Raw genomic sequence first — 25156 nt, forward strand, 5'->3', positions numbered from 1 at the left:
TGGAAAGTCAGTTTTGTTGAAGTAGAATGGTCACAGAAACTTAGAGAACAAATCAAATTTCTATAGAGCTCAAATTCCCGGCCAAAGAAAAATGGTAAAGATAATCAAATTTTATGTCGGTGAAACTTCCGCCTGGCACATGTGTCACATCTGTTTCATGGGCCATTTTATCAGTATGAAATGCCAAATAGGATTGTCTCCTTTACTCCCATCCTTGAGAAGCTCACTGTGATGGTTAGTTTAAAGTGTCAACTTAACTGGGCCACAGGGTACCTAGGCATGGGCTCAGACATTCTGGGTGCATCTGTTAGGGTGTTTCTGGGTGAGATTAGCACTTGAATTGGTAGACTGAATAAAGCAGATTGCCCTCCCTAATGTGGGTGGGCCTTGTCCAATCAGCTGAAGACAGGAATAGAATGAAAGGTCGAGTAAGAGGGAACTCCTACTGCCTGGCTCTGGATTGGGGCAACGATCTTTTCCTGCTTCAAACCTGACTCATCTTTGGTTTAGCCCTCCAGGTTCTGGACCAGAACCTATGGCTCTCCTGGATCTCCAGGTTACTGACTGCAGAACTTGGGAATTTTCAGTCCCCATAATCGAGAGAGAGACAGAGACAGAGAAAGAGAGAGGCAGAGAGATCCCATTGATTTGTTCTCCCTGGAGAACCGACTAATATGCCTGCCTACCTGCACTGTCTCTACTGAGCAGCAGAAGTCCTGACTCCACCACAAACCAGCAGTGAACATTAGATAAGTAATTGAACTTCTCTAAGCTGAAAATTTTTATTTTGCTTTTTACAAATGCAAATTTTAAAAGTACTTTTAAGGAACACAAATGTTTTGCCTACTTCACAGAGCTTTTGTGAGGATCAAGTGAAATCACAGATGTGAGAGTGTTTGTGACTATAAACTGGAAGGGAAAGGTAATACCAGGATGTGGGTAACTCCCTCATGACCTCAGATTTGTGGCCATTGTCTAGCCCTATTCTTCTCACTTCAGGGCACTCATTGAGCAATTACATCTAAAATCTGTTGTATTGATAGCTAAAATTAAATATTTTATTTCTGAAATTAAGGTTCTTATCTCACTTCCCTCAATACCTTCTTCAGTTCAGGACCAGACTCATCAGCCACGACCCTATTATGTGGTATGATTTGAGGGGCAATTTTGCATGCCCTACCTCCATCCATCCAAATTCTTACTCCTTTCTCTAACTCTTTTGGGTTAAGACATCATGTTACCAGGCAAGACCATTTAGAAAGCAAAAAACACAGAAGATCTATTATATTAATATATTTGCATGGATTCATTCCCAGATGCCTGTTTGAAAGTAGAAAGCAAAGGAATGAGATGTGAGACAGTACCATTTAAGATGAGGCAAAGGGAGACTTTAGATGGGGTACTGTCTGGGGAGGACCAGCCCAGGTGGGACACAGCCCTGGGAAGCCCTACACAATCAGATGTTAGTAAAGGCAGTAAAAGTGCACATGAAGGACAGCAGATGAGGGGCAGTAAGGAAAGAGGTCTCGAAAGAAGTCAAAAAATGGTCAGTCCTATAAGGGGGTGGGCATTACATTTTGTCAACTGGACACCTGTTTTATGCCTGGCTCTGTAAATGTTTCTCCAGGCCTGAAACCAGATACTTTTACCATCTCCCTCCTCCCTTGGTATCTCCCACCTCCCTCATGATCTCTCACTAACTCTCTGCTGTTTTAAATTCCACGTTTCTTGGATCCTGCCTTCACGTCTGGTTCCCAAAGATACCTGTCCTGAGGCCCTGAAGGTCACACCTGTGCTCCACTTTCATCCTGGGTGCACCCAGAAGGCTCCCTCCCACTTTGAGAATCATCTCCTTCTAGTGTGGATGTTCCCAACACTCCCCTTCCCCAAAGCCCCCTGTGGCTTCAAAGTGATGTGCAAATAAATAACACTCCTGGCTCTCCCTTGACAGACTCCTAATCTGCTCCTGATCTGAGGGCCTTTTTAGTCTTCACTAACATTCCCATATTGAACTAGAGCTTATTGAAATATCATCATTAACTATAATCTGGCTGTCACACTCAACATTCACCTGAAACCACTCAGGCAAAGATGGCCCATGACTTTTATTGGTCATTACTGCCAAAGCTAATAAGCTCATTTCATTTATTGCCTCAGTGTCCTCTGTCACCGATGGAATTAGCCAACACACTCTCAGTTTGGTTACTCTCTCTTGCCTGTTTCCATGACACTGCTCTATGCTGGTTCTCCACAACATCAGCTATTGCTTTCACCTGCTCAGCAACCCTTTTGTCTCCTTGACAGTTGCCCTCACCTCCCTCAATAGAGTGGGTGTATGACCCAGGTAGGCCACTCATAATACCGAATCTTTCTGTCTTCAGTAATTGGTCCAGAGATGGGTTACATGTCTCAAAACAGCCAATCAGAGCTTTTCAGCAGGATTTTCTAAATGAAGCTGATTGGAAATACCCTTAAGCAATCAGTTTTACTATATAACAGATACTCTCAAAACCTCAGTGGCTTTTAGCAATCAAAGTGGCTACTCGGGGCATACTCTTCTAAAGATGGAGCACAAGACAGAACAAACAGAAACATGTGACACCTCTCAAGGTCTTGGCCCAGAATGTCACACTGTCATCACCAAGTAGGGGCCTCTAGTGGGAGGAATGCTAGTCACCTGGCATTGGGGGGTGGGGAGGGAGGATAGATAATGGGAATATCCCTGTATGTGAGAGCATGAACAACTGGTAACAGTGACCCATCTGCCATATTCCCTTGTGTCCCTAACCTTTCTGAACCCAGGTTTTAAGGATGGATACCAGGAGTTGGCTGTGACATGCCCCAACCATGTGAAGCTGGCCTGAGGTGGAGCCCTTACCCAAAAATCAGGTCTCTGGATCTAGTGACCTGGCTCCATCCGTGCCATCCCAGGTTTTAGTTATGTTATTGACTTTCCCTTTGAATTGGGATCCTGTCACTCACATGCCAAGAGGCCTAGCAAATCTATTCTCTTACCTCTCAAATGGTCCTTGCTCAGCTCTCCTCTCTCTAGGAGTCAGCAAACTATGGTTTGAGGGCTAAATCCAGCCAGCCACCTGTTTTGCAAACGAAGTTTTATTAGGACATTGTCATACCTATTAACTTACACGTTTTCTGTGGCTGCTTTCACACTACAACACCAGAGTTGAAAAGTTATGGTAGAGACCATATGGTCTACAAAATCTAAAATATTTGCTATCTGGCCCTTTATAGAAAAGATTTGCTGAACCCTGCTCCAAAAGATGGAAGCCATGTGCTCTTCCTGGCCAGTCTCACCCACCTGCACACAGGTGACCCCCAAATCTCCCTGGCCTTGCATTTTAGGATAATTTTGCACATCCTTTTCTGCCTGGATGCTCCACAAGTGTCTCACATTTAATGAGTCTCCAACTCAAACGGAACTCATCCTTTCCCCCAGGATGGGATCCTCTTTCCTATTCCCCACGTCAGTAAGTGGTGCTGCCTTTGTATGCAGTAGCCCAAATCTTAGACCCTTCCTTCTCTCTCCCCCTGCCTACTCCATCAATAGGTTGTACTGGTTTGGCTTCTAGACATCTCTTAAATCTCTCTGCTCTCCAGCCTTTCTCATTTTTCCTCACCTGAGCCACTACAGTCTCCCTCTGTCTCTGGTGTCTTCCACATAAACCATCCCTCCTGCCCTTCCAGCCCCATTCTTGTCCTGCTGCTTCCTTATCTAAAGTTACTCAGTGGTTTCCATTAACAGTCAAGTCCACCTTTAATAACCCAACACACAAAACCCTAAGTTTCCTGGTCCTGCCAGTCCCTCTATCCTTATTTTAGGGTATATGTCATCCTACAAAAGACCAGTGTGGAAACATACCTACTTTGCTGTTTCTTATGCTGTTCCCTCTGTCAGCCCTGTTTATTCCCTATCTCCCTTCTTGGGATTGCGCTAGCTCACCCTTTAGGATTCAGAGTGGTCATACCCCCTCTAGGTAGCTCTCACAGGTGGCACCAGCCTTCCCAAGCAGAGCTGAACACATCTTTGCTCTCTCCCAGCTCTTATGCTGAAGCTGACTTGAGGCTACCATTTACCTGCCTGTCTGTCCACTTCAGCCTATGTGCCCAGGCACAGTGCTTCATTCATCCTGCGACTTTGGCTCTTGGCACCAAGTATTTGGTCACCTGAACTAAACTATAAGGTGTTTTTCACTCACATTACCTATTACTGAAGGTTTACAACAGTCTTTGAGATAAATGTTATTATTCCCAACTTTATCAATTAGGAAATTGAATCTCAATTTGCCCAAAGCCGTGCAGCTGATAAGGAGCAGAAAACTGATCCTAAACCCAGGTCTACTGACCTTGAACATTTGGTACCTTTTACTTCAAAACCCTGTGGTTTTTCTGAATTAATCTTTTGTTAGGTATGAAATATATCATACTTATAAAACTTATGTCATAAGAGACATAAATGTATGTCTTTAATAGTAACAATAAAATAAATGCCATGTAGTCCATCACCCAGTTTAGAAAACAAAACTTTCTAATACATTTTAACCACTATCCAAATTTTATGCTTATTATCCCCTTGCTTTTCATTAGAATTTCTCATGTATGGATGTACTCGTAAACAATGTATTGTCTAGTTTTGCATGCTTTTGAATCATACTGTATATAATCTGTGGACTTGCTTTTTAATGCAGTATTATTTTTACGGGATTCACCCATGTCAGTGTAGTGCAGGCAATTTCATAATACTCAGTTGTGTAAATGTATCAATATTCATTTGCCCACTATCCCTACTGTTGGACACTTGAGATGTTCCCAGTTGTTTTTGTCTTTGTTTTTTTTTTTGCTATTACAAAGAGTGCTGATATCCTTGTACACCTCTCCTGCTATCCATGTACAAAAGTTTTTCTGGGCTACATACCTTAGAGTGAAATTCATATGTGTTCCTGTGTATCTTTACCAAAGGATACCAAACTATTTCCAATGTTAGTATCATCAACAATGAGTAAGAGTTTCTGTTGCTGTGCATCCTTACAACATTTGGTATGTGCTGTGGTCTAAATGTTGTGTCTCCCCAGAATTCATATATTGACATCCTAACATTTCTAAAGGTGATGGTATTAGTTGGAGGATGCCTTTAGGAAGTGGTACCCTTTAAAGGGATTAGTGCCTTATAAAAGAGGCTCCAGAGAGCTCCCTAGTACCTCCCACCATGTGAGAACACAGCAAGAAGGTGCTGATTATGAACTAGGAAATGGCCTTTCTGAATGCGACCATGCTGGTACCTTAATCTTGGACATCCCAGACCCCAAACTGTTAGCAATAAATTTCTGTTGTTTATAAGCTACCCAGTTAGTGATATTTTGTTTTGGCTGCCCAAACATACTAAGACAAAATTAAAATTAAAAAAAATTTTTTTTTGCCACCCAGACAGATGTAAGATGGTTCTCACTGGGGTTTTATTTTGCATTTTTCTGGTTTTTGGTGAGATGGAAGCATTTTATATATTTATTGTCTATTTATATTTTCTCTCATGAGAAATGCCTATTTATATTTTTGCTCATTTTTCCACTGGGTTCTCTTTTTCTAACTGTAGGAGTTATTTATATATTCTGGATGTGAATCCTTTGTCAGTCATATGTATGACAAATGTTTTCAGTTTATGGCTTATCTTTTCATACTTTATTATCTATTGATGTATAGGAGTTCTTAATTTTATTGTAACTGCATGAATCAATCTTTCCCTCTGTGGTCTGTATTTTTTCATGTTTGCATAAGGACTCCTCCCCTATCCTAAAGTCTGAAATAGTAAAAGCCAGCACTTACTGAGTTCTTTCTACATTTCAGTATTCATTATCTCCCTTTTACAGATGATGAATGCAAGGCACAGAGAAATTAGGCAACTTGATTAAGGTCACACAGCAGAGAAGTAGCAGAGTCAGGATTTGGACCCAGTCAGTCTGCCTTTTAGCATCGGCACTTTGACAACCGCTCAGATTGCCAGTATAGAGATCATCTTGTTAGTCTAAAAGATTTAAAGTTTTGCCTTTCTCATTAAAGTGCCTAATCTGAAGTTGGCTCTTGTATATAAAGTGAAATACCTGAATTAATCTGTATCCTAATAACTACCTTAGCCTCTTAGACACTCATCATTAGTGAAACTAGTGTTGACTGATTCATGCTAAAGATTAACTAAAAAAAAAAAAAAGTTTTTTGTGGATGCTGTGAGTGAGAGAGCCCAAGCAAGGTGGGCAAAATGTAACCCTGCCCTCTAAGTTCACAGTGAAGTACAGCTTCAATGATGTAGCAGCAGAATAGAATTCCTTGAATTAACTGAGGAAGAATTCCTTGAGTTAACAGACCTCCACCATTTCAGTGCTGAGGACAGGAGGTTGATCAAAGGCTTTTGGCATCCTGTCAGGTGAACAGGGTATCTCCTGACGAAACCCTGCAAATGGCAGAGGCCATTACAAAGCACTGAACAGCCCCCAGCAACTCCTACACTGCTGGGACCAAGATAGCTCACACAGCATTCCTGCCGCCTTCGTGTGAACTGTGTGGAAAAGAACCCTGGTCATGAATTCTTTGTTTCAGCCGCCCCCACCTGCTAGAACAGCCACAGTAACTGCGGTGGCATCTTGGAATACGGAGAAGAGCACATCACAGCCTGTGCATCATACCTATTCTGCACCAAGTGCCATGTTCCTCCAAAATTAGAGGCTTTTAAACAAATGCAAAGAAATGGAAAATGATTTTTTAAATTAAAAAATAAAATGGGAATGATTTGAGTGTAGCAGAGTATAGGGACCAATGCATAAAGGGTCTCATGAGCCAAGCTTAAGAAGTATGAACTTTATTGTGTTCATGGGGGAAGTTTGGAAGAATTTTAAACAGGAAAGTAACATGATCCATTTATTATTTTGCTTTTTAGAGACTGTATGACTAGGTACAATCTGGCTGATAGAAAACAATATACTAAAGAGTGGTTGCACCAGGCTCTTCAGGTGCCCACCCACCCCATCCCAGCTCTTCCTTGCTGAAAGAATGCGTCCCCCTCTCTGAAGGCTGGAAATGCCCAAGAATCACTTTCCCAGCCTCCCTTACAGGTAGAACATGGGCATGTGACCCAGTCCTAGATAACAGGACCTGGGGGGAAGGCTGCTGGGGAGATCCTGAAAAAGGTTTTTCTCTTTAATGAGAGGATGTATAAGAAGAAATACCTTCCTTTTTTTTCCAAATGTGGTCATGTTTTCATGTAATGCCTGGTGTCACCATCATGAAAACGGACAAGACCAATAAATACATCAGGGACGGCAGAGCAGAAAGATGGAAGTGATAACATCATAGAACCATGGGAGCCACATTCCCTCCAGAAATAACAGATGCTTATTGTTTAATCCACTTTTATTTGGAATCCTGTTACTTGTACTCTAAAGCATCTCAACTGAAAGAAGCATTAATAAAGTCATGAATACAAAATAATGTGATGTTATAGAAAATAATGTAAAATAGCCACTTTTTCCTCCAGATATTTATTTGAAATAAATGATCCTTTTCAAATTGAGAATAGTTACAATATTAACAGTTCACTGAACATACTGGGAGATCAAGCAAGAATCTGTAAAACTTACGCAACGATGTCTTGTCATTTCTCTACCTGAAATGATTTTTTTCTCATTTCTTTCATTTGCATATTTTCCCTAAGAAACAATGAAACCTTTCTCCCTGTTCGTCACCAGGCAGGAATTCTCTTTTCTTGAAGGTCTCCCTTTCATGAAGTACTGGCAGTCAAAGCATATTATATAAGAGGAATCTCAGCACTGTGTAAACAAAAGAATTACAAGTTCTGGTGCTTCAGGCAACAATATAGAATCATAGAATTCTCAAGGTGAGAGGTACATTACAGCTCATTTGTAGTAACAGTAGAAATTGAATACAGATAAAAACCAGAACATTTGGTTAGAGTACATTAAGCCCTTTAACAACAATTATCTCCTTTCTAAATTTTTATATCCAGTAGTTGGCAACTTTCCAGCAATTCCTTCTGGTTACATCTGAAGGATACTCCATCCAGTCCCAAATACACATTGGGGTCCTCCAGCTACCACTGCCTTCCTTCATTCCAGGAATATTCTTAAGGCTCTATCAAGTGTTGCCACTGACATTTAATTATCTAATTCTTATTCTCACTTTCCTCACAAGATTTTCGGGAACTCGTGGCTTTTCCAAATGCAAACAATCTAAAAAATACAGTGAGAAACACTACATATGATAGCTGAAATTGCCAGCAACAGACGGGATGAAAGTAGATGCTTTGGTTTAGCCAGTGTCTCCTTTCTCTCCCATTCACTTCCACAAATATTGACTAAACACCCGCTGGGGCTGGAAGGGTCCTCGGAGACGTCTCGTTCTCGCCCTAACAGGTGCGGACACCCGCGCACCGACTGGCGCGGTGACCTGCCGGGGGGCAGTCTGGCCGGTGAGGACGCGGTGCACCGAGGCCCAGGGAGGCGGGGCGAGCGGGGCAGCCCCGGGAGGCCGCGGGCCGGCAGCTCCACGCGGGCACCTGGCGCCGGAGAAGGGGGCGGCGCCGCGCGGGGCAGGGCGGGGAGGCGGGCGCGCACCTGCCGCCACGCGGGGGCGGGAGCCAGGTGGCCTCGGTGCCCGCCTCGCCGGGCACCCGGCAGGAAGTGGCTCCGGCGCGGCCCGGGCGCGGCCTCGGCGGGGCGCGCCTCCTCCCGGGGCGTCGCGGGCCAGCCGGAGCCGGAGCCCAAGCGCCGGGAGCGGACCTCATGGCGGCGCGGGCGCCCGAGGGCCCGGGGGACGCCGCCTCGGCCGCCCTGGACGAGCTGTCGCGGAACTTCACGTACGGGGCGCTCGGCGCCGGCAACGGCTCCCTTTCGGGCGCGTGGTACCGCAGGAACCAGGTAAGGGCGGCCGCACCTCCGCCCGGCGGCGGGCACGGCGGGCCCGCGGCGCCTCCCGCTCCTCGGCCGCCCCCCTGCCCACTGCCCGGGTGGGAATTGCTGACCAGTCTGCACACTTTGACTTAACTACCCCTGATTTGGGAGAGCTGGAGGACCCCAGGTTTTCCTCCCCTGGGCAGCAGTGCCGGCCTCTCCTGGGCCTGGGTGGCACCCCTCTGCGGTTCTAATCCCTGCGAGGTCGTTCTTGGGCCTCTTGGTCCCAACAATTCCGACTCTGCAGCCTGAATCCGCCTTGTCCTGGAAGGATTCTGGGAGTGTGGGGTTATCGCCTCTCCCTATACTCCCTCCCCCCGGATAATTTTACAGTTAAAAAAGAAAAAAAAGGGACACCGCGATCTCGGAAGCAGGGAACTCAGTAAGAGCAACTAAATGTCACTCGACCCAGACGCTCCGCCTGCGCACGTGCGCCCCAAAGCCTCCGCTCAGCTCTTCGTTCCCGCACGCTGGTCTTCTCAGGCTGCGCCTGCAGCAGCCCCTCCTTGGGAAGACACAGCCTGACCTCAGTGACAGTTATGCTGGAAATACACATTCAGCAAGAGAGATAAAAGGGGCCTGGAGCTGCCCATTTATTTTTGGCTTCATTTTGAGATCAGAAAAAGAGCTCTGGCTAGCCCTTCCTCTATCCACATTTATATTCTTTCAAGTGGGGTCAAGTGATCTTGATATGGTGAATTTCAGGCTTCTTCCTTTTTTCATAAGTGTGTTTTACTCTGCTCTTGTTCTTTAAGAAATCCATGGGTCTTATTTTATGACAATATAATTATAAAATATTTGTTGCAGTTGATCTAAATCTTGGCTTTTAACCGATAAAGGCCTAGAATCCGTTTATGCCTGAAAAATGTTTTGAATGTTAATTTCTAAAATGTTAAAATTTTGCTCTAAAAATTTTAACATAAGATCGTTCATTTACATAAAGACAAAATAAGCATGTTCACCATAGTTTTCAGCAGAGAGTATTGTTTTAAGTCTATTTTACCACAAAACATATTAAAACAGGAAAAATGAGGGTACTCAGAACTTCTTGATCACTGTATGTAACATACTCCATTTATCCTTCCTCTTACCCATAGAAGTTACAAAGAAAAGAATTGCTTTTCATGATGGAAAGTTCTTTGAGTGTATCCGTTGTACTATGCTGCTGATGCTAGTCTATGCTATAAGCCTGTTATGATATGTTTATTTCAGAAGCACTCCTGATAAATGTTTAAAAATGAATTTTTCTCTTTTGGTAAAGAAATTAGAGAGTTAGTAGATGTGACCTACCATGGTCCAAAAACGGTGAAAACATTGTTTTCACAGTAGAAACTTCTGAAGTCATTAGTTTTCTTTAATGTTTCCTGGAATTCAAGATTGTCTTGGCTCTCTGACACTGAATCACATGACATAAATGTGAGGACTTTGTTTGCAAGGCTCAAGTTGCCTTTGACAGTATATATTTGTACAGGTTAGAAAGGGTGTATCCACAATATGCTAATTTAAATTACTCAGCTGACATGTAAACTATAGCTAATTTGAGGGAAGACTGTAACTACTTTTCCCATTATTGTGCAAATGTAGGCCATCTTATAAGACCATAGTGTTTTATCCTTTCAGTAATTACATTTGTTTCAAGCAAAAGTAAAAAGTGATATTTTAAATTCATTGAGCAAACATTTCATTGAGTGCTCCTAGCACCGGCCAGGCAAGTAAAAATAATGGAGTCTAATTTTTCTTTTCTTTTTTGACACTAACTGAAAATATGGGTGGTTCTAGAAAAACAAAGTGTGATGTGTAAGTTTAGGACTCCCACACTCAAAATTAACTTTGGTTGCTAGATAGCCAGGGTTTAATAATTTATCACAGCTGAAATATTTGGCTTGTGACTGTTCACTGATGGCCCAGCTCTCTGTATCATTCCAAGTGATAACCATCAGATCTGATAAACTAAACTTACTCATAGGAAAAGACCAACGCCCCTGAAACACTTTGATGTAGTAGATGAATATTTCACAGTGACCTCTTAGAATCAATATTATCTAAGGCAAAGATGTGAGTGCTTCTGGAGGAGGAGACCTCAAAGCAAGTAGAAGGTAGTAGTTCAGTGGGGAAAGTGAAGCCGTTGCCCCTTTGAGGTCACTCAGAAATCTGCCTATAAAAGTATAAATGCAATGGTGTTCTGCAAAGGTCTTTATGTTCGATCCACAAGTTTTCAGTGTAAAAGGATAATGTTTCTAAGATGGTTATTGAGCTCCCTGCTTTGTACAAAGCACTGTGATAATATTCAACATAGTCTTCAGACCCAGACTCTCCCTCCAGGAGTTAATAGGTACTTGGGGATGTGAGCCATGCAGGTAACTCCAAAACAAGGCAGAAGGTTTTAAGTGTCATGTGAGAGATACAGTCTTGTGGAAGTTCAGAGCAAGGTGACTTTTAGCAGGGGCTGTTAGGAGGTTTGTGGAGAGGTTGTACTTGAGCTGGACCCTTAAAAATGGACAGTTTCACTGATGGGAGTACACAGGTGGAAGGCATCCCAAGAAAGTGAAGTCTGGAGACTGAGGATGGCCCACAAGACCTGGGCAGGTGCCCTTCTGAATATTTTGTACCTAGAGTTGAAGTCAGTGGCCATTCTGGGTGTGATGGAAGATGGAGAGTGTAAGGTGGAAATACACTTTGGATCTTAAATACAGTCATGAATTGCCTTGAAGGATTGGTTTGGAAGTTTGGAGTTTATCTTGGAGACAATGGGAGCCATTGAAGGTTTTTCCAGCAGGGAGTATGAGCATCAAAGCAAATTAAATAAAAGAAATTTAAACTGGGGTTAGCAGGATGCAGAGTCCTCAAACTAGCCAGCCATGGATGAAATCCAGCCCACAGATGTGTCTTGCTTGACCTGCAGAGAGGTTTAAAAAATATTTAATACATTGTCAACATTTAAAAGCAAGCAGATCATGTATAAAGTTTCAAGTTTTCCTGATCTCCAGAAATGTTAGAAATTCTAGCAACACTCTGCCCTCTTTCTCACATGATAACTGTGAACTAGAGTTCACTGTTTAGAACAGCTGTGCTCCCCATTTAAGGCCCTCTCTTTGCTCACATCTATTTTACCTACTGACTCCTGTAGGTTCTTAATTTGCAACCAGTGTTAGAGGCTGTTGTCTAGTCTCTGCTGTTAACTAGCTGAACATACTCAAATAAATCACCCTGAGCATTACCCTTACTGGTAAAATCAGAGTTGGAACAGATCTTCAGGCTCCCTCTTGCTATCTGTTTGAACAAATAAATGCCAAACCAGCAAGGTTGTAGAGGGAATGGACAGGAAAGGATGAATGTGGGAAATATTCTAAAAGAGAAGTTTAGTTGCTGGTCCTTTAAGTTTATATATATTGCCGAATATCTAAATTCACATGGATATTGTCAAAAAGGTTTATTCTACATAAGGTGAAATGAAAATTCTGAACTTTTTATGTCCTTTCTTTGAACTTTTGATTCTCAATGGCTTGAATTTTTAAAGTCAACATATTTAAAGGAAAACTGATACAACTTGGCGGGAGAAGAGACAAAGCAAAGAGACTGACATTTGTTATGCATTTACTATGTGACACTTTATAGCTATTATCTCATTGGAGTTCCCCAACAACCTCGTAAGGTACATATTATCCTCACTGTTCATGGAAGGAAACGTATTAAATAACTTGCCCCAAGAGTTTACAGCAAGCAGGTTTAATGGAAAAGCTATTTTTATTCCATGCCTATTGCTTAGAAACTAAGGCTTGAAAAGCATGTGACGGTAAAAGTAAATGTGAAGGGGGAAATGAATATGACTTGTCTCATTGTATTAAAGAAATAGCACATTGAATATTACATTGCCCTTTTATTGATTTTGCTTTGCAGCTACCTGTGTCTTTTCTGCTGGTAGCTGCATCTGACTGTCTTTTTTTTTTTTTTTTTCTGACTGTCTTTTAAAGAAAGAAAAGTGCCAAAGCTTACAAATAACCAAAGGGGCAGGTAGAGGTGGCTGTCCTTTCCAAGAAAAATTCCTTTTTTGTTTTGTTTATGCTTCTTATTGTTTTTTCTGCCTTCCTTACATATCCAACTTGGCATTTCCCTTTATAAGATTTTCTGTGAGGTATATGAATAAGGCAGCAAGAAGGAAGGAAGAAAACAGGAGTCTTAGTGCTCCTGTGACTTTGGCAGACCAAATGCATTTAAATGTACCTGATAGCCTCTTCATGGCTTGATTCATACTAACTAGTTGTAAAATTTTATTGATGCAATCTACAAAATTCAGACTATGGGAAATTTTGCCATTTACTGTCCAGACATATTCACATTCCAGAACACTTCCTAATTGCAGTTATTTTCTAATTGGAACCCTTGTATCTTGAAATACTAAGGCAAGGATTCTTCCCATGTCTTCTGCCACTTTCCAGACTTTTGAGTTGAGGAGATGGGTGTGTAACACTGGGAATAGCTGAGAGAAGTATTTGGTGGCAGTAGTGTGATCACATCTCCAGACCCTGACTGTAGTTTAACCAGCCAGCAGGATCAGCACTGCAGCCTGGGAAGCCTCATGCACTGTTAATGTTAAGACTTCCATATCATTTATTTTAGCTTGGGTTGTTTTTTTTTTTTGGTTTTTTTTTTTTGTCTTTTTTTTTGCTGAAGTTCCAATATTCCTGTATTCAGTTTATACCTTTTATAACCCTCCCCCACCACCATGACATATTTTATGTAAAGCCAAAGCTCTTCACCCAGTTTATACTGGGCCACCAGAGTGTCCTGATTACCTAGGAGCTGGTAGACAACACTTCACTTTACCTCCATATAGCTCTCAGCATGTGCAGACTGTACATTGGCCTCACCTTGACACTTCCCCTTGGTCATTCCCAATATGGTCTCCTGTTATCTTTGGCACATGTCAGGTAGTGTGGACTGATCCCGTATGTAAAGAGAGGCTAACATGTATTTAGTCATGAGCTCCACACATCACCAAAGCTTGTGTTTGACCTGTTGTGACCCCTTTAGAGACCCACCTTGACTTTGGCAGGTCCCATGAGATCTGCCTAAAATGAACGTCATGCTGCCTGCCTGGAGCCTCAGCACTGCTTTCCTGAATCACACACCTCACCTTCTTTGCCCCTCTCAAATTGTTTCCTTCTTTTAGTACTTGGACCACTGGCCTTTAGGTTGCAGTAAGAGTCTGTCTGTCTGTTTTGCTTTTGAACTTGACTTCCCTACCAAGAATGCTTTGTAAGTTAAGAGGCTTTAGTTTGCAAGTTGCACATAAACCTAGTATTAATTGGTTTAAGTAATAAAGGATATTGATCATTTGGATGACATAAAAGGCCATAAGAACCCTGGGCTCACCTAAGCCTGGACCCAGAGGCTCTGACAACACGGTAAACACTCAGTTTCTGGCTCTTCTCTACAGCTTTTGTTCCTCAGGGTCATTGGTTCCACTTGTAGCAAGCTCACCCCGCACCCCCTCTAGTTTACATTCTCCCTTTCTCTTCCAGAAGGAAAAGCTGGAATTTCTCAACCAATGAAAAAAATACACATTTGTCTGACTGGATGAAGTTAGTCCATGTCCTTCCCCATACTGGTCACCAAGACCAGAGTCACTGAACTTGGTGCCCTGAAGAGCATGGGCACCCTTGGGGAGGGCTAGATGAAAGAGGGGTTCTGTAGCCCCAAACGGGGGATACTGGGTGACCCTGCTAGCAGTGCCCACCCAGAGGGCCTGAGTCCTCCTCCTGTGGGTTATTGTCTTCTTGGGCAGCTCTCGAGCTAACGCCCCTCCCAGCTCACCTAGGACCTTCTCTGCTTGTGTCCTGCCTCACTTGATCAACATCTGAAAAGTAGCCTCCTATTTAGCCTGCCTGGTGATTGTGGGTAGATCCTGATCTGTAATCTCCTTAAAAACTTAGATTATAGGATCAATTTCTGAAATATTTTTTATCATCTCTAAGCAGTGACTTATTTCTAAATTCTAGACTTATCCTCCACCCCCCAAAAAAGAAATTCTAGAGAGGCCTCTTGTCTTTTCCTACTGATGGACGAGTCGAAGGCAATCAGCTGGCAAAGGCAGTGTCCCTCGCTTCATCTCTGTCTTGCCTCTGCCTGCTTAGCTATTTCTATCAATAACCACCTTCCCAGTAGGTAGGAATCTCCTAAAAGTTCAGTGGATTTAGGTGAAATAGGTGTGTGTGAGTGCGATGCCGCATGGGGTTGTGGAAGCCATGTCACTCTTGCCAATATCCCATTAAAGTCTGAGGTGGATTCTGTGAGTTCTGGGGGATCTTTATTTCTCCCTCAGCCTCTGGACTTGAAGAGCGCTCATTGTTCCAGGCTGTCTGGGAGGTCACCGCACAGTGTTCCCTGCTGTCACAGCCCACATTAAGCTTGGTCAGTAATCAACAGTGGGTGCCTGAAATGCAGGCAATGTTCCACTCAGTTAAAGCCACATACAGCTCTTCTCAACAGGGCAGTGTTATCAAAGCAATCAGAAGCATGAACTGGGTCTTCCTAAGGAAGCTATGTGTATGTGTTATACATTGTGTGTGTGGAGCGGGGAGACGGGCGTGTGGAGGAAGAGACAGAATGCCTTAGAAGTACTTGAAAAGCAGCATTTAAAGGACTGGTGTGAAGTCACCTCTGCTTCTACTATCTGATGGACTGTTTACATTAAGCCTCCCCGACTAACATAGTACAGTTACATATTGTAAATAGGAGAGCCAAAGCAGAAGAGGAAATACTGTATACCTTTGGATATGGCTGCCTGAGTCACAGCGGTGGGGAAATGTGTGGTTCTTTGTTAGCAAGGTATAAGCAGACCTCATGTCATAGGCAGCTGTCACAACCATAAAGCAGAGAATAATTGTGAGTTACATGTTGAGTGTTTTACAGTCTTTTGAGCTACACTTACAGACCCACATCACAATCACCATCGATGTGACCTGTGGGTGCCATATGTTGGTTGGCTATGAGGTATGTTGGGACCTGGCTTTTGGACCAGTGGGATGTGAGAATTTTCTCAGGAATGGGGGGCTCGACAATAGAGGAAATTATCTTAGCCATAAGCACTACCCTTTAGAGACAATGACGAGTGCAAGTCACAGTGCCCAAGAGGTATAGTAAATTTGAACTTGATTCCTGCTTTGATGTCAGGAAGATCTGGTGGGTGGCAAGGGCCACAGTGGTCTCTGGCAGAGGTCTATCAGTACATGGCAATGTCATTATCCCTCCCCCATATTGAGGCAGTGGCTGGGGCCTGACATAAACTTCAGCCCCCAGGGGCATGGAGCTGGTAGAATACAGCAGGAGGAGTTCAAGGTAGATGTTCCTCTCAAAAGGGACGTGTCCTCCAGAAACCCAGGCAGGCATAGGAGAGAGTTGTAACTAAGAGAGCTCACAACGTTCCAGCTTTTGGGTAGGAAGCCCCTTGTAAACCCTGGGCTGGTCCCAGAAAAGGCAGACTATAGTCCTGCTTCTTTGGAAACAAGGATTACAGATATTTTTAAATTATTATTATGAATATGTTCTTGCAAAATTTGATAGTTTATAGAGCCTACATTGGTGTGGGTGTATACATCAGTATTCTTGGTGTGCAGCATGTCTGTCCTTGTTTCAGAGATTTGCTTTCCAATATTATATGGAGTTGATTTGTTTGTAAAAGAACCAAGTTTAAGACTTCTTAACTGATAGCTCACCTTTCTTGACTAGTGTTGCTCTCCTTTTAACAAAGTATTAAAAGCCCCGAAGGATGTGTTATTAACATATTATTTTCCCCATAAATCTCTTCTGCTGAAACTTATCTCAAAAGCAAAAAAGATGGTAGCTTCTTAGCAAGCTTAGTAAGGCTTATCCTTGATGGAGTTCAGTTTTTAAAAGTAATGAATGTACAATTATGTAAGTAAATGTGTCCCTGAGTACAAGACAAAATGTAATAGTTCTCAGTTGTATGGGAAGGCAGTATGTTGGGCTTTTCAGCCCAGGTTTTAAGGTTGATTAAAAATGGGCATGGAACAGCTTGGAGACTAACAGCGATACACTGTGCTGTGTAACCCTGATCTTTTTCTGTTGGCTTTAAATCACCAGAGTTGGATCCAGTGTCACGAGACTTTCTCAGGATAGACAGGCAATCACTTTAGAGCATACAGTAACCAAGGCAATACATTAATAATCTGTTTCCTACTGAAAATTTTTCTTCTTTTTTACATATAGGATTATAGTTTTAACAGTTTCAGTTAGTATTGCAGACAACTCAATTATCTACAAGAGCAAAGGAGTTTACTGGTAAGAATAGTTCAACCCATCCAGTAACCTAAAAGCACTACATATTACAGGCTGTCTCCAACATTTGCTGCTGTGAAGATGAATATTGTTTCTTTATGGCTCTGTTATAATTAACTGTCATTGTTGCCCTTTCTACTTTCTGACTGCTGAGGAAGTCTCCTACTAGGTTTTCCTGTTCCCTGTTCGTGCTTCCTGCCAGTCCACCCTCCACACCGCAGCCAGGACAAATCTTTGGAAAGTCAAGTCCAGACCTATTCCTCCCTAGTCCAGAATCTGTTGTGTCCTAGCACTGCGCACAGACCCTGCCTGCCTCTCCGGCCCAGCTGTACTGGCACATCCTGCTCAGGGCCCTTCAGGGCATCCTGTTTACTGCAGCTGTGATTACATCTTGAGATCAGGAGATTATCTTGGCGTATCTGAATGGATCCTAAATGTCATCACATGTGTCTTTATATAAAAGAGAGGCACAGGGAGGTTTCACACAAGAGGAGCAAATGGTATGGCCACAAAGACAGAGATTAGAATGATGTAGCCATAAACCAAGGATATGCCAGCAGCCACCAGGAACTGGGAGAGGCTAGGAACGAATTGTCCACTTGAGCCTCCAGAGGGAGTGAGGCCCTAGCATCTTGATTTCAGCCCAGTGAAATTGCTTTGGGGCTTCTGGCCTCCAGAACTGTGAGAGAGTAAATTTTTGTTGCTTAAAGCTGCTTAGTTTTTGGTAATTTGTTACAGCACCCACAGGACACTAACATACTCTCCAAACTGGGCAGATTTGCACTCTGTCCCTTCTGTTCCATGGGTTCTATAGAACATACTTCTATTATAGATTTGGTAGCTAGTGGTCTTTCTGCTATTGGTTGCTTTTTCTACTTCTGAGCTTCTAGATGGTACCTTGCCTCCTCAGTTCCTGACATAGGACTGCATGTTGCTGAATAGATACCAAATGGATGCATGATTGAATGAATAGAATCTGATGGGAGCATCCTCAAATTGTCTATCTTCCGTATCCACCACCTTCTCTACAGTCACTTTCATTTCATTTCCTTTTCTTCCACGTTGTTTTTCCCAAGCTGTGTCTACATGTGGTTTTAAGTTGTGCAATGGTTTTGTTTTTCTCCTTAATGTCTTTCCTTGGTTCAGCCACCTTCTTTTTTATTTCTTGTTTTTATTTCTTTTCTTGTTGTCACCTCCTCTTTTAACTCTTTTTCAATGAACCCATACTCTTTATTTCATTGAGTCTGTAAAGTATTTTTTTAACTTCTTTGTTTGAGAGTTTCCCTTTAGAAAATTAAGAAACCTAGTATAATAAACACCATATGTCCTTTACCTGGAGATTCAATGATTGTTAACATTGTGAAACATTTGTTTTTTCTCTCTTACTCTCTGTTTTTTATTTTACCTTGTAATATACCTTTGAAAATAGATTGCACAAATTAGGAGTCTTCACCCCTCAATATTTAAGATTGTATCACTAAGAACTAGGAAGTCTTCCTGTCCCTTCTTAATGTTCAGAAGGTGAGATATATGTCTACCTGTTTACTAGGGGCAAATGCAAAACAACCCCTGTTCAGTCCTAAGAGTTTACTGTGGGATGGAGTGAACTGATCGCCTGTTGCTCAGACATATGATCTCCTTGCATATCCAGGCTCTTGAGGTCATTCCTGCAGTGATTAGTTGACATTAATTACTCAATCTGTGGCATTTCTGATACTAGAAACTAGATCTCGCATTTCCATGTTCAGGCCTATTTTATGGCTAGGAAATGAGATAGTATTATTCTGATTTTGTGTTGAATATGACTATTACAGTTCAAAACTAGCTCTGAATCTTTGGTTCTTTTGAACTATGTACTAGCTCCACTGGGATCTGATTCTGAATTTATGTTTTGAAGGAAGAGCCAGGAATATGTTTGAGTTTAAAGCCGGACTACAACAGACTATTACCAATTCCACACACTCCTGTTATCGTATCCCATCTTCATCTGGCCAAAGAGCCCCACCCATGGATTATAGGTCAGTAACTTTATGAGAAATATCTAAAGACCATTCTGGCACAAAAAGTAGGATTCAAAGATTGTTATTCCAAATAAAACAAAAACATCCTTAGTACTTATAAGTGCTAATACTTTGAGCCTTATTCTAGATAAATTGTTTGTGGTGCCTCCACAATCTATTTGCCAATACATCCTGGAAAAGCCACAAATTAAGCTATGGAGGTGACAAGAGTGAGCATTACAAAAATTAAGGGCATCTTTTTGTGTTCTGGCCTGTAATTTTAACTGCATTATTAAGCTGTGGATCAACTTTCCTCCTAATTATTATCTTTATTTTATTTGCACTGAGAAAAAGAAACAGATTCTGCTCATTTTAAAATTGTGGTAAATTGACATTGACTAGCCAAAAGGCTACCTATTGCAGCCTAAGAAGAAATAGTGATTCGGACATGAGCTGGGTGCCTTGGTGCCAAAATGTGCCTGTTTGTAGCTGTGTGCCAAAATGTGTACAAAATGTGCCAAAATGTAGCTGTGTGACACTGTACAAGTCATTTTCCTTCTCTGCCCTCTGTTCTTCTTCCTGACAGTTTCCACATCAGCAGAGAGGGCAGCAAAAAGGGTGGGGAGAGAAGAGGTGCTCTGAACTTTCACTAATTCTAAAATGCTAGAAAGCAGAGAACACTCTGAATGAAGTAGTGATGTAAACAAGACATCTTTAATTTAAATGGCAAGTTTATAAGGGCCTGCTTACTGTATGCAATGATACTTTTGATTGCAGATGAGGATTTTGTAGTCATTAAAGCACATTTACCACATGTAAATGCTTTGTGTTTTAAATTTTTTTTAACAGTTTCATTGAAATATAATGTACATGCCAATTAGTTCACTTACTTAAAGTGTTCAGTTCACTGGTTTTTATTTTTTTCACAGTTAGACAACTATCACCACAATCAATTTTAGAACATTTTCATCACCTCCAAAAGAAGACCCCAATGCCAAACCTCTCCTTCTTCCTAGTCCTAAACAGCTACTAATATGCTTTCTGTCTCTATAGATTTGCCTATTCTGGACCTTTCATATAAATGGAATCATATGATATATTGTCTTTTGGGACTAAATTCTTTTACTTGACATAAACTTTTCAAGGCTCATCTAGGTTATAGCATGTCAGTGCTTCACTCCATTTTATTGCTGAGTAATATTCCTTTGTATGAATATACTACATTTCATTTATTCATTAGTTGATGGACATTTGAGTCATTTCTACTTTTGGCTATTACGAATAATACTGCCATGGACACTTGTTTACAAGCTTTTGTGTGGACATAGATTTTCAGCTGTCTTGGATATATACCTAGGAGTGAAATTGCTGAGTCAAGTGGAAATTCCATGCTTAACTTTTTGCAGAACTGCCAGGTTGTTTTCCAAAGTGATTGCACCATTTTATATTTCCATCAGCAGTATATAAAGGTTCTGATTTTCCTACATCCTTGCTAACATTTGTTATTATCTGAATTTTTTATTATAGCCATATGGTGTGAAGTAGGATCTCACTGTGGTTTTGATTTGCATTCCCTGATGACTAATGATGTTGAATATGTCTTCATGTGCTTATTAACCCTTTGTCTTCTTTGGAGAAATATCTATTCAGATTCTTTGCCCATTATTAATTGGGTTGTTTGTCTTTTTATTATTGAGTTATAGGAGATCTTTATATATCCTAGATACAAGTCCCTTATCAGATAAATGATTTCCAAATCTTTTCTCCCATTATATGGTTGTCTTTTTCACTTTCTTGATAGTGTCCTTTGAAACACAGAAGTTTTTATATTGATGAGTGAAGCTTTTTTTTCTTTTGTTGCTTATGCTTTTGGTGTTTTATCTGTAAGAATACATGGCCAAATCCAAGATCTCAAAGATTTACCCCTATGTTTTCTTCTAAGAACTTTATAGTTTGGCTCTTAAATTTAGGTCTTTGATTTTGAGTTGTCATGTGAGGTCAGCAGCTGTGCCATTTTATATCCATACTAGCAATGCATAAGAGTTCCAATTTCTTCCACATCTTTACCAATACTTGTTGTTTTCTGTTATTTTAATTATAGCCAGTAATCTAATGGGTGTTAAGTGGTAGCTCATTGTGGTGTTGCTTTACATTTCCCCAAAGATTAGTGCTGTTGAGTATCTTTTCATATGCCTATTGACCATTGGAGAAATGTCTTTTTAAGTCCTTGGCCCATTCTTTTAATTGGGTTTATTTTGTTGTTGTTGAGTTGTAGGAGTTCTTTATATATTCTGGATATCAATCTTCATCAGATGTATGATTTGCAAATATTTTGTCCCATTGTGTGGGTTGCCTTTTTACTCTGTTAGGAGTATCCTTTGATGCACAAGAGATTTTGATCTTGATGAAGTACAGTTTATCTATTTTTTTTTTTGGTTGCCTGTGCTTTGGTGTCATATCCAATAAATCATTTCCAAATCCTACTTACCAATTTCTAAACACTCAGCCTGGTGGAATTTTAAACTACTCAGCAAATGATTTAAGGAATTTTGAAGTAACTTATTTCTATTCAACAATGTACTTTTACAATTATGAAATATCTCCATAATTATCCATTCAATCCCAAAGTTCTTCTGAATCTTTATTTTCCTGATTACTTGCAAATGCTCTCGATTGTAAATTGAAGGCATGGAAATAACACATTGTATTATGATACAATTGTTCCCCATGAGGAAGAGTGATCAAAATTACTGCCAAGTGCCTTTATTAGGAAAAGAAAATTCTTAACTGATTAAAGACTATGGATATTATGTATCTACTTAAATGGGTTTTCAACTTTTCTGCTTCATTTTTAAAAGATACTGAATTTCACTTCAGCTCATAAAATAAAGTTCTGAAACTTCAAAGACATTTTGCATTCTGGAATGGGTTCCTTGTGGTTGTAATGTTCATTTGAAATTCAAATAACTCCTTGGAATTTGAAGCTAGCTAGAAGTTTGTGTGCTGTAGAGGAAGAGAGGCAAAGATCCCTTATATCATTGCTAATTTTTACTGCTAGAAGCTGTTACACCTTTGTAGCTAGATAGAAATACCAAGTGCATCTTTTGAAGTCATCAAATAATGCATGCTCTATCTATAGTAAACATCTTGGGCAATGTGTAAAGACATATTTTTTAACCTCAGTAGTTCTTACTTTAAGCCATTATGTATTTCTTCAAGCAAATATTTTTCAAACCCTTAATTTTGCATAGTAGCTACCGTAGAAGACCCAATAGAAGCCTAAGACATGGCTCTCTTCCCTCAGAGAATTTGCCATCTATTTATAGCTTGATGGTACACACGAGAATATAAGAGAAGAAATAAGGGATGTTCTCCATTTAGAGTCTGAGAAAGTAGAGAGAAGCTATGGTGGTCTGAGAAGCCTCAAGGAGGTGGACCCAACAGGCCAGGAGAGTGAGGTATGATTGGAATGGGCTGAGGAAAGGAGCGACTCTGCCTCGGTGAGATGAATGGCGTGAGCAAAGTATGGCATCTGGCTGGAGAATGTCCTGTGCCAGGTACGGGAAGTACAGTAAGTGTGCCATGGACAACTGGATGGTCAGGATGAGGACAGATTAGGGGGAGTTTCGTATTTGACGTAGTTGACTGTAGAGAGAGATTGTGCATTCTTGACCACGGGATGGTGGGAAAATCTAGTCTGTCTCCAATGGAGACATAGAAGTTTGAAGTAAAGGAATTTCCAGAAATACCTTATCTAACATGCCCTTGCCTACTGAGGCCAGGGAGCTGAAATGACTTGTTCAAGGTCACCCATTAGGAAATAGTAGATCTGAATCTCAGATTCATCTTTCAACTCCAAGGCCAATGATCTTTCTTTCAAACCACAGCCCTCCAAAGTATATTAAGAGAAAGGAAAGAAGGACAACACATGGAAAAATATTATATAGTCCATACTTGAGGCATTGAACACCCCAGTTAAAGGCTTTGCTGAGGAAAATGATAGAAAAAATAAATAAGAAATGTCTTAATGGGGAAAAGTCAGAACCTAATAACTATTTTCTTTATTTTAGCAAATAGGTAAATATCTAGAGAATTCAGTACAGGACTAGTTCTAAAAAATAATATTTCACTAAAGTGAAAAACTAATCTTAATTCCATATTCCAAGTTAGTCATATTCAAAATGACTCTGGTGCTAAGTAAGTATTTGCCAAATGAATGAATGTATCAACTTAAATTTTTTGGCTGTTTTTTCCCCCAATAAATTTCAAGTGCTATTTAAAGGACCATTTAACGATAACATTTTATTTTATAGATTCACCTTTTTGGAGTTTTGCTGGCCATTTTAGGAAACTTGGTAATCAGCGTCTCCCTAAATATTCAGGTAAGAAAAAGCTTATTTTTCTGACTCTAATCTGAGCCGGGGACATATTACAACTTTAATGGGCCTCAAACACTTTTGCCTTCTTGTGCTCCTTCCTCCATAAAAAATTATATTTTATAACTTCATCGATATAAAGACAAATATAATCCAGGCTGGATTACATTCATTCTTTTTCTTCTTCTCATTTTAAAAGAAATTAAATGTTTTTGTGCTATTGTGTACCCTAGGCAAGGTGCTTAGGTGACATATGAAATTGTACCATGCTTAGAAAAATGTTCATAATCTTGGCATAAGCCAAGTCTTTTTGTTAATATTTTGGTTTCTTCTAGTACTTTTATTATTTTCTTTACAATTTTTTTAAGGTAATCTAGAATTTTACATACTTCTTATAAGGAATTAAGTTCAGTTATCATAAAATCAGTTGGGAGATGGGGCTTTACTTAATAATGGCCAGTTTTTCAGAAATTCTGTTTCAAATACAAAGAAATACTCAAACCAGATATAAGGAAGAATCCTCCCACCCCAAAGCCTCTGCATTCTGCCCTGCTGTATTTATTGTGGTAGCTATTTGACTCATACATTTGATCCCTTCGCAAAAGGTTTTTCCTTAGTAATTTATTATCTTTATTTCATGAATGTTTATTTTGGCATCTGGACTTTTTTGACATTGTAAAACAAGTGTTTTTACATAGTGAACTGAAAAGTCACTCAACCCCTTAACATACACCTCATCTTTAGACAGGAATAATGATACTTATTTTACAGAGTTGTTATGAGATTCAAGCAACATTCATATGTGAGAAGGCCCTTTAAACTATAAAATGCTGGTTTATACTGTACTGTATACTATAAAATATCAGTGTGAGTCACTTCTGCTGTTAAGTTTGGAACAAACAGAAGGCCCTTTAAACTATAAAATGCTGGTTTATACTGTACTGTATACTATAAAATATCAATGTGAGTCACTTCTGCTGTTAAGTTTGGAACAAACAGAAAACCATAATAATTGCTGTGTAATAATCTGCAAATAAATTTAAAGGCCATGATGTAAACTTATAGGACCCCAAAATTTCAAGGCAAGTTTTAATTGGGTGGAAATGTTTCCTTATTTATATTCTCATTTACTTCCAGAAATATTCTCATCTGCATCTTGTCCACCAAGAACACCAGAGGCCATTCTTCAGGAGTGTGTTGTGGTGGGGTGGGATCCTACTGATGGCTGTAGGAGAGACTGGAAACTTTGCAGCCTATGGATTTGCCCCCATTACTCTCATCGCTCCATTAGGCTGTATGTCTGTTACAGGTAAGCCATTTTTCTGTGTTTTCACAAACAGAAATGTTAAGAGAGGAGAAGACTAATTGGTGGAAAACATACAACTTAAACAACATATTCACAAAAGAAGAAAGTCTATTTGCTGTTTTCTTAGCATGTTAGCATGGAACAACCATACGACTAATTGCAGTTGTATCCACATCAGGCTACCACATTAACCACGAAAAGATT

The 25156-nt window shown here is 40.7% G+C and overlaps 1 protein-coding gene and 1 long non-coding RNA gene across 12 annotated transcripts in view; both read left to right on the top strand.

The window, feature by feature from the left end:
• Window positions 1-2580: 2580 nt before the first annotated feature.
• Window positions 2581-8501, top strand: LOC130682854 (uncharacterized). The gene is made up of 3 exons (XR_008996235.1): window positions 2581-2889; window positions 3253-3329; window positions 6607-8501. It is a non-coding gene; the product is annotated as an uncharacterized LOC130682854 (long non-coding RNA).
• Window positions 8502-8662: 161 nt separating this feature from the next.
• NIPAL2 (NIPA like domain containing 2) overlaps window positions 8663-25156 on the top strand; it is a 67519-nt gene continuing 51025 nt past the window's right edge. For 8 of the 11 annotated variants that reach the window (XM_057497867.1, XM_036875799.2, XM_036875844.2 and 5 more), the window contains exons 1-3: window positions 8663-8939; window positions 23584-23652; window positions 24784-24955. In XM_057497867.1, the coding sequence (XP_057353850.1) occupies window positions 8805-8939; window positions 23584-23652; window positions 24784-24955 (376 nt within the window). In that variant the 5' untranslated portion in view covers window positions 8663-8804. Of the gene's footprint in view, window positions 8940-23583; window positions 23653-24783; window positions 24956-25156 lie in introns of those variants that run through there. The other 3 variants (XM_036875816.2, XM_057497869.1, XM_036875860.2) reach the window with 3 other exon arrangements.

Source organism: Manis pentadactyla, chromosome 3 (assembly GCF_030020395.1).
Source record: "Manis pentadactyla isolate mManPen7 chromosome 3, mManPen7.hap1, whole genome shotgun sequence".
NCBI classification, from domain to species: Eukaryota; Metazoa; Chordata; class Mammalia; order Pholidota; family Manidae; genus Manis; species Manis pentadactyla.